Below are 14,879 nucleotides of genomic sequence, written 5' to 3' on the forward strand. Positions count from 1 at the left end.
TTTTTATTAATTTTAACCTGGAAAATGATCTCTCTCCTGGAGCAAAGCTTACAGGAATTTTTCAGAATATTTCATAATTTCTAATAAAAAAATTGTTCATTTGATGACAGCGCAGGCCCTTTCAAACGCTGGGTTCGATTGGGCCTAATTGCTTCAATCGCCCTTTATCCAGCCCTGAACATAACTTTCCAGTTCCAGTAGAAATCTCCTTTTGGCTGGTTTTCAAGAAAAAACATGAATATTTGCAAAATTTAGCCAGGAAATACCTTGAAAATTCTAACTGATATTATATTTGGACTAAACTGAAGGAAATTTAGCCTTTTTTTTTTTTAGAAATAGTGTCACATTGTTGAATTGCATGTAGCCTAACATTATTTTCAAATTTGTTAGCAATGGCTTTGTTAAAAAAAAGATGACGCTTTAATTCCGAAAGTTAGGTAGCACTGTACATAAGATAGCTGGCAAAAATGTTTGAATTGACTAAATGAATTAGGAGGAAATTCCATTCAGATACAGGGAATCATTCTTTGGACCCTCAAAATAGTTTTTTGAGACTGTAATATTGGAAAATGTCTAGTGATAGTGAAGAATTATTTTTTGATGCAGAGTCTGACGTTTCATTAAAAAGGTTAGTTAGGCTGAGCCTAGGTGTAGGCTTGTTCTTAGGCTGCCTAAGCATGTGCGAAGTGCCCATCTTCCTGCTAAATATTTAGTAGGGAGGGGGGTGATAGGTGTCATTTGTTTTGATAGTGCAGGATTAATGCCTGGTATTTGCCCATATAGCTACCTGGAGATAAGGAAACATGTTAAGAAAACAATTCTTAGGCCCACTAGGCTAATAAAATACAGAATAATCATAGTTAGGCTAAGCTAATATGGTAAAAATTTAGAATTGTGGCTCTTGAAAACAATTCTTACTTTAAAATATATATAATGATCCTAGTTAACATAGCCTATTATCCAAGGGGAGAACCTTTATCATCAAGTATTTCCTCTATAAATCCTTCTTTTTTCAGCTTAAAAGAAAAAATTACAGTATCCTCCATTAGGGAGTGAGTAATTATTTTGAAATTGCTGCTGTGAGTTGCCAAATAAGTTGTTCTATAGATAGTGTTCATGCTGGTATTTGTAATTTAGTTTTTTTTTAATGAACAGTGGCAAAATACAAAATATTAATAGCATTGGAAGTGGCAATTCAGAAGAAGAAGAAGTGGCAAAAATCAAAATATTGCTATAAATATGCAAAAACAACTCTTTCGTCACTTAACTCCCTTGGAGGCATTAAGGTCCATTCAAAGCAATGGATTCGCCCTCCCCCTGCCTAAACAAAAATTGTCATATACAATATCCCTAATGGTATTCCTGAATCTGACTTAAAGGATGGCCTTATAAACTGCAAAGGCCAAAAAATATCAGTATCAAAAGTCACCAGACTTGGAAAACCCAACAATGATGGGATATACACATCTAAATCCTACCTTTTCACCCTGGACTCCACCCTAGAGAACTTCAGTGAACCTGTATCCCTATTTGGCCAGATAAAGCCCTACAAAGAGTACAAGGCTAAGCCAATACAGTGTGAAATATGTCTGATAATGAATCACACAAAACAACACTGCAAAACAAACCTGAAGAGGTGCAACTATGCCAAAATATCCATCCTCCAAACACAGCAAACAGTGCAAACAAGAAATTATCATGAATTAATTGCAAAGGCTCCCATTCCTCACACAACAGATTTGTATGCCCAAAATACAAGGCAAGATCAATGGCTCTCAGGTTGTCTGAAAAAGAAAACATCCCATTTAAGTTTGCAAAAATTAAACTCATGGTGCACAATGCAGATACACCCAAATTCTCTGAATCAAACACACAACCTAATCAAAAGACTCTACAGCAAAAAGCTACAAGGACCCAACCACAAAAAACATTCCCTGGAATCAAGACCTTAGACTTTCCCCCCCTTCCAGCCAGAGACCAAGACCCTGAATCTTCCATAAGTAAACCTGCAAAACCAACTTCATCAAAATCACCAAAGGAAACATCAGAAGAAAATCCAAATCTACTTACAAACTTATGCCTCTACATATTCAACTTCAACTCACTCTCCAGAACATCCCTCACAGAAGACCAAAAATCCTCAATTCTAGAAGAGATGGCTAATACCTACTTCCCAAAAAATCTTAAGGACACAGCCAACACAAATTTCAGCACTATACTCAATAAACTAAATCTATCTATCAATGGCTAACCCTCAGTTACCTCTATCCTCCTCAATTTTGCAATGGAAAGTGAGATCATTAAATGATTATAACATTACTGACCTTCTGAAGTATACTTCTTCACACAATATAGCCGTACTAAGCCTCCAACAAACCCATTTAAACTCATCAGTTAATCTAAAAATTCCTGGTTATGATGTCCTAAGAAAAGACAGATCTTCCAATAGAATTGGTGGTGGAGTTGCCATCCTTGTACAATCTCACCTCAAATTCTGTGGTATAAGCCTCCCTGATTTCAGTCATGACATTGATGCAATTGGTGTAAAGTTGTGGCTGGCAAACATGGAGGTCACTGTTATTAATTTATATAATCCAAATGGTAATAACAATGGACATGATTTTTTCAATTTTATTTCTAATAATTTCTCAAATTCAAATCTAGTGGTTGCTGGAGACTTCAATGCCCATAGTCCTATCTGGGGTTACTCACCTCAAAATAATGCTGGAAAATACATAAAGGAATTCCTCACCAATTTTACCAATATAGTACTAGTGACTCCTAGACACCTAAATACCTACTTCAGCAAAAGAAGTGGGAGTTATTCAACTATTGATCTTCAATTAGTCTCATCAAGTTTAATAAATAAAACTGCTGTCAACAGAATAGACAACCTCCTAAGTGACCATTTTGCCATATACACAAAAATTGGTGACCCGGCCATCATTGATAATTTCATTTCACACTATTTATGGCATAAAGCAGACTGGCCAAACTTCTCCCACATTCTCTCAAACCATGACTACTCTTCACTCTCCACTGACCCAAACCAACTCTCCAATAATCTCACATCACTACTTCTTGATGCTGCAAAACTTACCATACCCCAGTCCCAATGCCCTAAAACACTGAAGAATAACAAACCCCCTACGCCATGGTGGACATCCTCTTACCAAGAGGCTTGGCACAATAAAAGGAATGCCATCAGATCATTCAGGAGAAATCCATCCACTGGAATATATATAACAAAGCTACAAGCAGAGGCAAAACTTAAGAGGATAATCAAACTTGCAAAAAAAGAGGCATGCAAAAAATTTCTCTTATCAGTGTCCCGCAAAACACAAGAGTCAAAGATTCATAAGTTCCTAGACATGATGTGTGGCAAATTCTCCAAATAGAACCCCTTCCATTACCAGCTAACTCTAAATGGTCAGCAGCTGGAAACCAACAAAGAAAAAGCTGAATTTTTAGCAGATTTTTTTGAGAAGAAATTCAAAAACACCCCTCATAATCCACCTCAGATCAGCCTAACACCCCATTTTGACTTGCCTGGGTCCCAGTATCTACTCCAAGATTTTCCAATGATTGAGCTGAATAAAGCAATCAATTCAATCAAACCCAAGACATCTTGCAGCCACAACCAGATCCATCCATCTTTGCTCCAACACCTTCCAATAGAGTTTAAAAGAGTACTCTTATCTCTCTTCAACAACGCCTGGAGCAATTCCTTCTTCCCATCTGCTTGGAAAACATCACTCATCATCCCTATATTAAAACAAAATAAACCCAAAGAGGACCCCAACTCCTTCAAACTTATTATGATTACCCAAGTTCTGGGAAAATTATATGAGAAGATAATTCACTCCCAATTGTATGGGTTTGCTGAGTCTAACCACCTCATCCCACATACCCAAACAGCATTTAGGAAATATCATTCTTCCATTGATGCATTTGTTTGCCTAACCAATGCCATATCTGAGTGTCTGTAAGATAACCAAATCCTAGTTGCAGCCTTCTTGGACTTCCAAAACGCATATGATAATATCCAACATCCACTCCTACTGCAAAAATTATCAAAAATGGGTTTTCCAATACCTGTAGTGAATTTCTTTAAAAGTTACCTAATCAAACGCTCTTTTGTTCTCCAAGTAAATTCCTACATCACTTCTAAAAAGTCTGTCTCCAAAGGCCTTCCCCAAGGTGCTGTCCTCAGCTGTCTCCTGTTTTCACTATATTTATGGGATCTGAACCTACCCCAAACAAATATTCAGTTTGCAGATGATATAGTCCTATGGTCTACCTCAAATGATTTTGAACTAGCCCAATCCAAGTTAAAAAGTAGCTTTATGCCTTTGAATGTTTCTCCAACAATTCATGCCTACCCAGCGCCCCATCAAAATGAGCTATAGTACAGTTTCATAATAAGATAAATCCCCAATCTGCCCTACTAACCCTAAATGGTGTTGTCATCCAAGAGCAACAACACATCAAATATCTCGGCCTCACTCTAGACCAAAAACTAACTTTCAGGCTCCATATTGAAAATGTGAGAATAAAATGCCTCAGAAAAATTCATATATTACAAAGGCTACTTAATACGCCTTGGGGTTGCCATGAAAACATCTAATAAATTTCTATAAGACTTATATCAGATATCAGATTGATTATGGACTAATTGTTTATGGCTCATGCTCGAACACCCTACTATGCAGTCTGGAGACTGTCCAGAATACTATGATCCATGCTATACTTGGCCTCAGGAATCACACCAAAACCAACTTCCTCCTCAGTGAAAGTGGTCTCACCTCTATTGCCATGCGTAGAGACATCCTACTTGCCCGCTACTTTACAACAATTGAAGGTAACAGTTCCCATAGATTACATGACTGGCTAAGAAACCCTAGAGCTTTTAGGGGCCTTGCACGAGAATTTGCAACCACCCAAATGACCTTAACCCATACCTTCATCTTCTTTATTTCAAATATACCCCCGGATACCATCCTGGGCTAACCACTACCCAGAAGTGAACCTTTTGTTTGCGCCAGCTATTAAAAAAGACCTTTCCCTTGCCTATGTAAAATCATTATTCCATGAATTTGAGTCTCAAAGATATATCAACCACCTCCCAATTTTTGTGGATGGTTCAAAAACAGATTCCAGGACTGCTTGTGGAGTCCACTTCCCATCTTTAGGTATAGCAGCTGCAGAAAGGCTCCAAAATAACGCGAGTATCATGACAGCTGAAATAGCTGCCATCAACATTGCATTGGAAACCATTATAAAGATGCCAAACCCCCCAAGAAACACCCCTCTTATAATTTATTCAGACTCAAAATCAGCCCTTGCCTCAATATCACCAGAACATTCAGACAACCCAGATAATGATACGTCCACCACCCTTGTACTATTGAACCAACTACTTAAACAAGGTATATCCACAAAATTCCAGTACATCCCAAGTCACATGGGTATAAAAGGGAACCACAAGGCAGATGAAATAGCTAAATCTGCCCTTCAGCTTGAAATAATTTCTGGAAGACCTATCCCAGTAAGAGATGTAAACCATTGGCGCCTAAAAATTTATCTAGCAAACCAATGTCCACCAAACCTTCCTCCATTTACATCCCGGAAAGACTCAAAGATGTACCACAGAATACGATCAAATGCTACTGGCCTTAACTGCCAAACTTATCACTATGAAAACACAGCCATTCCAACAGTAACAAGCCCTCTTTGCCGCCTATGTCAAACCCATGATGATACCATCAACCACGTTCTTTTTGGTTGCCCTGTGGCAACTCTCAACCATAAAAAAGAATGGCTAACTTTATCTGCCATATTCAAGCGCCTAAAGCTAACCCCTAAGATTGACCAACTAACACAAAGGAGACACTCTTCAACCGATGATGCCGAATTGTTCAAAGCTGTCTTTAACTGTCTAAATATAGGTGGTTTCATCAATGATGTATAAATTCTATTATTGAATAATAATAGTCTAATTTCTATATTTGATTTCCCAGGACACCCCTGACATAATCAGACAATACGAAAAAGGTTAAATGGATTCATCCGAAGCCTATAATTGAAGAAGAAGAAGAAGAAATATACACATACATACAGCATATATACCCCCATCCCCCTAATTCTAAATATAACCTTCATTTACATCACAAATAAATTTTGCACCCACCACCCTGATGTGCAAATATATACCTTGATTTGGATATATTTAGGGGTTGGGGTACAGTTCATTTGGTTATATTTAGGTTCAGAATGCAATTTTCGTTGTATATTTGCACATTAGGGGGGTGGGGGTATAATAAATTTTTTTTAATGATAGAAAATGGTGTGGCAAAAATAAAAATAAAACAATTATTTACATGTTTGCTAAAAACAGAATTCATTTGGTTATATTTAGGTTCAAAATGCAATTTTTGTTATATATTTGCACATTAGGGGGGGGGGGTGTTTGTATATCCTCTGTATGTATACTCTAGATACTCTGTATGTATTTATAGCAATATTATTATTTTCACCACTGCTTTTTGTTTAAACACACGCTATGTCATTAACTAACAACAGCAGGGATAGCGCTATCTATAGAAAAATTTGTTTGGCAATTTATAGCAGCAATTTCAAAAGACTTATGCATTGGATCTCAGCATGGTGGTTTATTGTAAATTTTTTCTTTTAAGCTAAAAAAAGAAGGATTTTTAGAGGAAATACTTGTTCATGAAGGTTCTCCTCTTGAATAATATGCTAACTAGGATCATTATACATAGGCTATTTTAAAGTAAGAATTGTTTGCTTAACATGTCTCCTTATCAGGGGCCACACTCCAAAATTTTTACCTATTTCCTATCTTAAGAAAACAATCACTACTTCATAATATGATGAATAATTATAATTAAAACATTTTGCACACATCCCCACTATACTTTATCCCCCCCCCCTGATGTGTAAATATTTAGCCCAGATTTTGTATTTACTATCTATTCTCATAATGCATCTCAGTTGTTTCAACCTGTGTAGGCTGCCTGTAAGTTGAATTGGTACTTGTCTACTATATAAAACACACTCAAGAATTTCTAAATTAGGAGCTTCAGTGTTGGCTGCCCATCCCAAAGACAAAGAAAGTGTATTATTAATACAATTCTTGATCTAGTTCATTTTAGTTCAATATTAATGCAATTCTTGAAGGCACTGGTTAATTTGCTTTGACTAGTGATAGAATATAGGGCCTCATCATAGATGTTCAAGAATCATTTCAGATTGCTAGGAGGGCCACAACACAACTGAGCTGGTACAAGCAGGTTTCACTCATTTGAAAGTGAACCATAAACATAATTTTGTTGACCCAGAAATCAGTGCCTCTACCCAAAAAGTAGAGAGAATATGGGGTTCCACAAAGTGGAGGAACAAACAGCACCAAGGTACATCCTTGGTGCCTTTGTGCACCATCATTTACACTCGTACTTAGTATAGTACATGTGATTGGTGGCAGTAAGGGCAGAAGGTTGAGTTCATTATAATGCAATTCTTGAGGACATTTCTACACTCTGGGAGCATATTTCCAAGTTGCAGTTTTCACAATTTTGCTAATAAAGTATTCTGTTTTCATCATATTTTTTTTGATAGGTTAAGTACCAGCAGCCAGGCCCTAGCACTTGGCATGTAGCAGGCTTCTATATATAGGTTCTCATTGTTGCTTGTCTTCTAACCACAGACAATTTGCTGTCTTTTCATATTGCAGTCTTTTCAAACACATTTGGTTATTAAAGCAAGTCCGATTTCTAACAACGATCTCTACTAAGCTTCAAACTTTTGGTTTTCTTTTTTAAGGTTTTTGAATTGTTGTAATCTCTTGTCAAAATAGAGAATTATCATTTGTAATAATTGCAAATTTTCATTCTTAATGCTTTCCTACAGACATTGTATAACTGGTTGCATTCAAAAACGTTTTCTTTTTTAAGGTTTTTGAATTGTTGTAATCCCTTGTTAAAATATAGAAAAATATTTTTGCATTTACCAGTTTCCATTTTTACCAGTTTGCATTTGCTCTTTATGCTACTTAATGTATTTTCATACTGCAGTCTTTCCAAAAATATTTGATTATTGAAGTTTGCCCAATTTCTAACAATGATATGTACTAAGCTTGAAACTTTTGGTTACATATATATATATATATATATATATATATATATATATATATATATATATATATATATATATATATATATATATATATATATATATATATATATATATATATATATATATATATATATATATATATATATATATATATATATATATATATATATATATATATATATATATATATATATATATATATATATATATATATATATATATATATATATATATATATGTTTGTGTGTGTCTTTATGTATGTATTTTTTCTCAAAGACAGCTTCATATTTTTTCAGGGAAATTGGCATCCTGGGATATTCTGGCCTAAACAAACAATCTAGATAGTTCAGAGAGTTTGAGAAAACATGTTAAGAGCCTTAATTTTTGAAAAAAAAATTATATCAGTGATGGCCTTTTTATATACATCAGTATTGCAATGATGTTGTCACACTTACGTAGAAAAATTGAAGATTTTCATGTATGGAGAAGTTTATATTAAATTGCTTAAAGAGCAAAAAACTGGTAATTGTAACAAAATTTGCATATATTTTGACAAGGGATTACGACAATTCAAAAACCTTCAAAAAAAAAATGAAGCTACATCACAGGCAGTTGACACGGCACGATAAGAATTTGTTGGCACATGTATGAACATTGCCCACTATCAATTTCCCAGTGGTTGTATTGATTTTCTGTTCTTAATATTTTAAACACCTTCCAGGTTTGTAATTATTTCAATCCCCAAACTAACCACAGATGTTGGCTAGCACCAAGAACATGTGAATAGGATGGAAACTAAAACTATATGGGTCTAGCTGATTCAGTAGGTTCAAATGGTTCAAGTTTAATCAATCATTCTATTATTCACACATACATGTATATATTTGACATAGGCCCATGGGGAGACAAGCTCGAAAAACTAGGCCTAGACAAAGATAAAATAAAAAATTTTACGCTACAATACAAAGATAATTACGGCGGCAAAGATACAATAATACAAAAATAATATGAAAGTAGCAGCTAGCCCAGGATCCAAATATAAATATAAATATATATATATAAAAAAAAAAGAGAGATCAATATTATTAAATATAAATTCATACTAAAAGATAGCCGAGAGGCCCACATTCACATAGAACAAAAATCCAAACAAATAACTTAATCATATTAAAAAGACACTTAATTAAAAATAATCCTGAACTAAATGAAATTTAAGATTCCTTTTTATTAAATGGATAGAAGAAAATTTATCAATAAAATCCTTGTGAGCATCCCAGCACCAGGCTATTGATACAAACGGGGCGAATTTAGATCTCTCAGTACTATACTTGTCAATGTAGATACTCTTTTTTTTGTCGCGTGTTATAACGATGTAAATCTTGTGATTGGGAGAACAAACTTTGATTGAGGTAATATGACGGTAATTTCTTAATGTCATAATTAAATTTGAAAACAATTGCTCCAAAAGTAAATTGTTGAGAAACTGGAAGTATATCTAAATAAGTATATAAGGATGCTGTAGAAGACTTATTTGGAATTGAAATAGGCAATGAAATAAAAAGTTTGAGGATTCTTACTGCTTTATTTTGTAAAATCTGTATTGGTTTAATAAGGCTTTTAAATGTAGATAAATATACTAGAGAGCAACAATTAATATTAGACTGAATCAGAGCAAAATAAATGCTTCGTAAAGCAGAGTAGGGCAAATAATGCTTCAACCTCCCCATTAAACCAAAATACCTTGAAATTTTTAAGCGTATATTTTGAATGTGTGTTTTAAAAGATAAGCTTTCATCAATCATAAGTCCAAGGTACTTTATCACATTCGCCCGAGATATTGATAATAGATACTTTGAAGAAGTAACTCGGGTAATACGAGGGCATATATTTGACTTCCTCCCGTAAATTATGAAATTAGTTTTTGATAAATTCAAAGCAATAAAATTTGCGGAACACCATTCAAGAACATTAGAAAATGCAGTATCAAGTTTTGCCTCCAACTCCTCATCATTCCTCTCAGAAATTGAAACTGCCATATCATCAGCAAAATGTGTGCTGAGACATGGGATTGCCAAAGCGCGGTGAAAATCATTTATATAAACTAGAAAAAGCAGAGGACCTAGGACAGAGCCCTGAGGCACCCCAACCATCGAGGACTGAGGAACAGGCGAAGATAGAAAATTACCTCCATCTATTCGTTGCTTTCTCTTATCAAGATAAGATTTAACTAGATCCAACGCCGGTCCGCGTACACCACAATCATCCAATTTACGAAAAAGAATACAATGGGATATTGTATCGAATCCTTTTTTAAAATCCAAGTATATTGTTGCTGGAATTTCACCTCTATCTAAGCGTTCATGAATATATTGGATGAGAGCAATGATAGCGTGCTCAGTATTGTGTCCAGACCTAAAACCAAACTGGGAATTTGTGAAAAAATTAAACGATTTAAGAAAATCATAGATGCTCTTATAAATTGCCTTCTCAAATATTTTAGAAAATGCTGACAAAATAGAAATAGGGCGGTAGTTTGATGGGTTTTCAGGAGATTCACCTTTGTGAAGCGGAATTATCCTCGCTTCTTTAAAAGCAGACGGGAAAACTCCAGTTTGAAATGAAAGATTAATTATATGCTGTTATGGCAAAATTACTGCAGACAATATTTCATTAACAATTATAGAACTAAACCCGTCAATTCCCGCTGAATTACCTGGATTTAGATCACACACTACCTACTATGATGTAGGCAATTACCTATTATAATGTAGGCAATTATCTACTGCCCTTCTGAAAGAAACGTTTTAATTAAATAAAAGTAGGCCTAGTAGGCTACCATTAGATTCCTTATTTTATGCTTCTATTCATTACAGTAGCTACCCTGACAATGTTTTGTCCCTCTTGACTGGTTTAAAATATTGTCCTCAGAATGTAAAAAAAAAACAACTAAAAGACAACTGGTAAAGGTACTAGCAGCCAGGCCCTAGCACTTGGCATGTAGCAGGCTTCTATATATAGATTCTCATTGTTGCTTGTCTTCTAACCACAGACAATTTGCTGTCTTTTCATATTGCAGTCTTTTCAAAGATATTTGATTATTAAAGCAAGTCCGATTTCTAACTACGATATCTGCTAAACTTCAAACTTTTGGTTTTCGTTTTTATGGTTTTTGAAATGTTGTAATCTCTTGTCAAAATAGAGAATTATCATTTGTAATAATTGCAAATTTTCATTCTTAATGCTTTCCTACAGACATTGTATAACTGGTTGCATTCAAAAACGTTTTCTTTTTTAAGGTTTTTGAATTGTTGTAATCCCTTGTTAAAATATAGAAAAATATTTTTGCATTTACCAGTTTCCATTTTTACCAGTTTGCATTTGCTCTTTATGCTACTTAATGTATTTTCATACTGCAGTCTTTCCAAAAATATTTGATTATTGAAGTTTGCCCAATTTCTAACAATGATATGTACTAAGCTTGAAACTTTTGGTTATATATATATATATATATATATATATATATATATATATATATATATATATATATATATATATATATATATATATATAAATTACCTGGACATATGAAAACATATTAAGAAAACAATTCTTACTTCAAATATGCAGAATAGTCATAGTTAACAGATTTGTATGCAGCAAAATTATATATTTACAATATAATATTGATTTTATATATTTATAATCAAATTGTATATTTTCAATACCTTATGCCACCTGTAGCTTGTTTTCCAGTTTTTGTTTTGTCACTGTTGATTCAACAGTACTTGCCAATTATATAAAACACACTCAAGAAGTGAAGTTTGTTTAATGCTAATGAAATAAAACAAAATTATCTTGAAAATTTTATTGTTTAGAAACAAATTTGGGCTATATATTTGCATGTTAGGGGGCGGGGTAAAGCAAAGCATATATTAAATACACAACCTAAACAAACTTATTTTAAGCTAACCAAACCTATTTAACCTATCAAAAAAAATATGATGAAAATAGAATACTTTATTAGCAAAATTATGAAAACTACAACTTGGAAATGTGCTCCCAGAATGCAGAAATGTCATCAAGAATTGCATTAAAATGTACACAGCTTTTGACTTTACTGCCACCCACCACATGTACTCTACTAAGTATGAATGTAAATGATGGCAGGCTGTACCTTGGTACTGTTTGTTCCTCCACTTTATAGAACCCTATATTCTCTCTACTTTCTGGGTAGAGGCACTGATTTCTGGGTCAACAAAATTATGTTTATGGTTCACTTTCAAATGAGTGAAACCTGCTTGTACCAGCTCAGTTGTGTTGTGGCCCTCCTAGCAATCTGAAATGATTCTTGAACATCCATGATGAGGCACTATATACTATCACTAGTCAAAGCAAATTAACCAGTGCCTTCAAGAATTGCATTAATATTGAACTAAAATGAACTAGGTCATGAATTGTACTAATAATGCACTTTCTTTGTCTTTGGGATGGGCAGCCAACACTGAAGCTCCTAATTTAGAAATTCTTGAGTGTGTTTTATATAGTAGACAAGTACCAATTCAACTTACAGGTAGCCTACACAGGTTGAAACAACTGAGATGCATTATGAGAATATATAGTAAATACAAAATCGGGGCTAAATATTTACACATCGGGGGGGGGGGGATAAAGTATAGTGGGGATGTGTGCAAAATGTTTTAATTATAATTATTCATCATATTATGAAGTAGTGATATATATATATATATATATATATATATATATATATATATATATATATATATATATATATATATATATATATATATATATATGCATAAACCAGGGTTGCCAGAAAGTCAAACAAAAACAAGCCCAAGCCTTTGAAAAACAAGCCTATAAGAGGCTATAAAACACAAGACCAAAAAATGTCTTAATTACACAGCTTTAAAGTCAGAGTTGAATAAAAATACGTCTAGTTTAAAAATAAAATACATTTCATTTTTTTTTTTCAATGTTCTATATGGTTCAATTTGTCAGCTTTGACAAAATTGATTGAAACAATACCATTTTTCTATCAAGAATCACATTTGGCTCCTATAAATATACTCTCTGAATTTCTACATGTGGTTGCCGTTAATGAGATTTCTCTTTAATGCAAAAGGGCTCGCGGATAGCAGATAACAGAAAATCGCAAAAATGTTCACGCAAAAACGGTTAACTGTAGCCGTTGAACCGCAAAAAAAAATTACAAAATACAAAATTTCTGCTAAAATTTTTGCCTTTGGTGAAAATTTTACCGAATGCCAAAAAATTTAGGGGGCGGTGCGCCCCTCCCCGCCCGGAACCCCACATTCTCTCTAGTTTTTGGGTAGGTGTGCTGGTTTCAGGGCCGAAAAAATCCTTTTTGTGGTTCAAAGTCAAATGTGTGAAACCTGCCTGTTCCAGCTCAGTTGTTTTGTAGCTGCTCCAATAATCTGAAATAATTGTTGATCCTGGTTCAATGTGAAGCTTAATTTGTTGGAGTAAAGTTTCTGCTCCTCGGTCAGGGTCCTCCCCTAAAAATTTTTCACTGTTAAAAATCTTCTTGACAGAACTTGAGTGTGGTGGCTATAAGACACAAGTATCCATTTTCTTCATCAACCCCTACTTTTTCTCACCCTTTCAGGCTCCATACGACGGCTTGCTTAGTTTAGGATGGTGTCAGAAAATCCGGGCGAATTCCAGACACTAGGCCTTTAACCATTGAGTCTGTGTTAAGTGAATAAACTTTTTTTTACCGCCAACCCCAAATAGTTATTCACGAATGATAAAGGGTAAACACAAAGTCTCAAGTCATTAATATTCATATAATTGCAAAAATATATATGAATTTGCATAACTTTCAAATAAATATACTGCAGTTATTAAAACAAAGAATTATCTGCGTTTACTTCGGCCATCCATTTTCCAATGCTGTTTAAAATGCTTCAAGACCAATATATCAAAAGCAGTAAGAACGTACTCTAAAAGACTGACGGAAACACTTCAGTTCTACAGAGCAACTACAGACAAAGTCTAATTTTTGTAATGTTTGTTTTAATTTTTAGTAACTTTGGACCATTTGAACCTACTGAATCAGCTAGACCCATATAGTTTTAGTTTCCATCCTGTTCACATGTTCTTGGTGCTAGCCAACATCTGTGGTTAGTTTGGGGATTGAAATAATTACAAACCTGGAAGGTGTTTAAAAGATTAAGAACAGAAAATCAATACAACCACTGGGAAATTGATAGTGGGCAATGTTCATACATGTGCCAACAAATTCTTATCGTGCCGTGTCAACTGCCTGTAATGTGGCTGCATTCTCTTCTTCCAGAAAATGTCCCTAAAAGACCACAGACGATAGCCATGTAAAAAAGAGAATGACCACAAAGTAAAATTTTCTGGGGATTAAGTTTTCTCGAGAATTTTGGTATCTTCTTTTTTGTCGGGAGATGGATTAGGAATTCAGTAAATCTCCCGAAAAATTGGTAGAAGTGGAAACACTGGTCTATGTCTATGCCATTTAGCCTCTTAGATGTGCCCAATTATTAGGTTAAACCCATTTGTAAAACCGAAATTTCGTTTGTGACGGCTTTAGTAACGTCATCAGCAAGGCATAGTGACAGCAAAATGGGTAGTTTGAATACCAGTTGAGTTGTTTACATAGAATACAGAACCATTGGCAGCCTATTTCAGATGTCATTATATTAAGCAAGTTTTAT

The 14,879-nt window shown here is 34.3% G+C and overlaps 1 protein-coding gene across 2 annotated transcripts in view; it reads left to right on the forward strand.

Annotated features, from left to right (window-relative positions):
- Window positions 1–495: 495 nt before the first annotated feature.
- LOC148941445 (WD repeat-containing protein 44) overlaps window positions 496–14,879 on the forward strand; it is a 128,904-nt gene continuing 114,520 nt past the window's right edge. For both annotated transcript variants that reach the window (XM_089104381.1, XM_089104380.1), the window contains exon 1: window positions 496–628. In XM_089104381.1, coding sequence (XP_088960507.1) covers window positions 570–628 — 59 coding nt within the window. In that variant the 5' untranslated portion in view covers window positions 496–569. The remainder of the gene's footprint in view (window positions 629–14,879) is intronic.

This window comes from Artemia sp. Qi Xiang Cuo, chromosome 18 (assembly GCF_049724085.1).
Source record: "Artemia sp. Qi Xiang Cuo chromosome 18, ASM4972408v1, whole genome shotgun sequence".
NCBI classification, from domain to species: Eukaryota; Metazoa; Arthropoda; class Branchiopoda; order Anostraca; family Artemiidae; genus Artemia; species Artemia sp. Qi Xiang Cuo.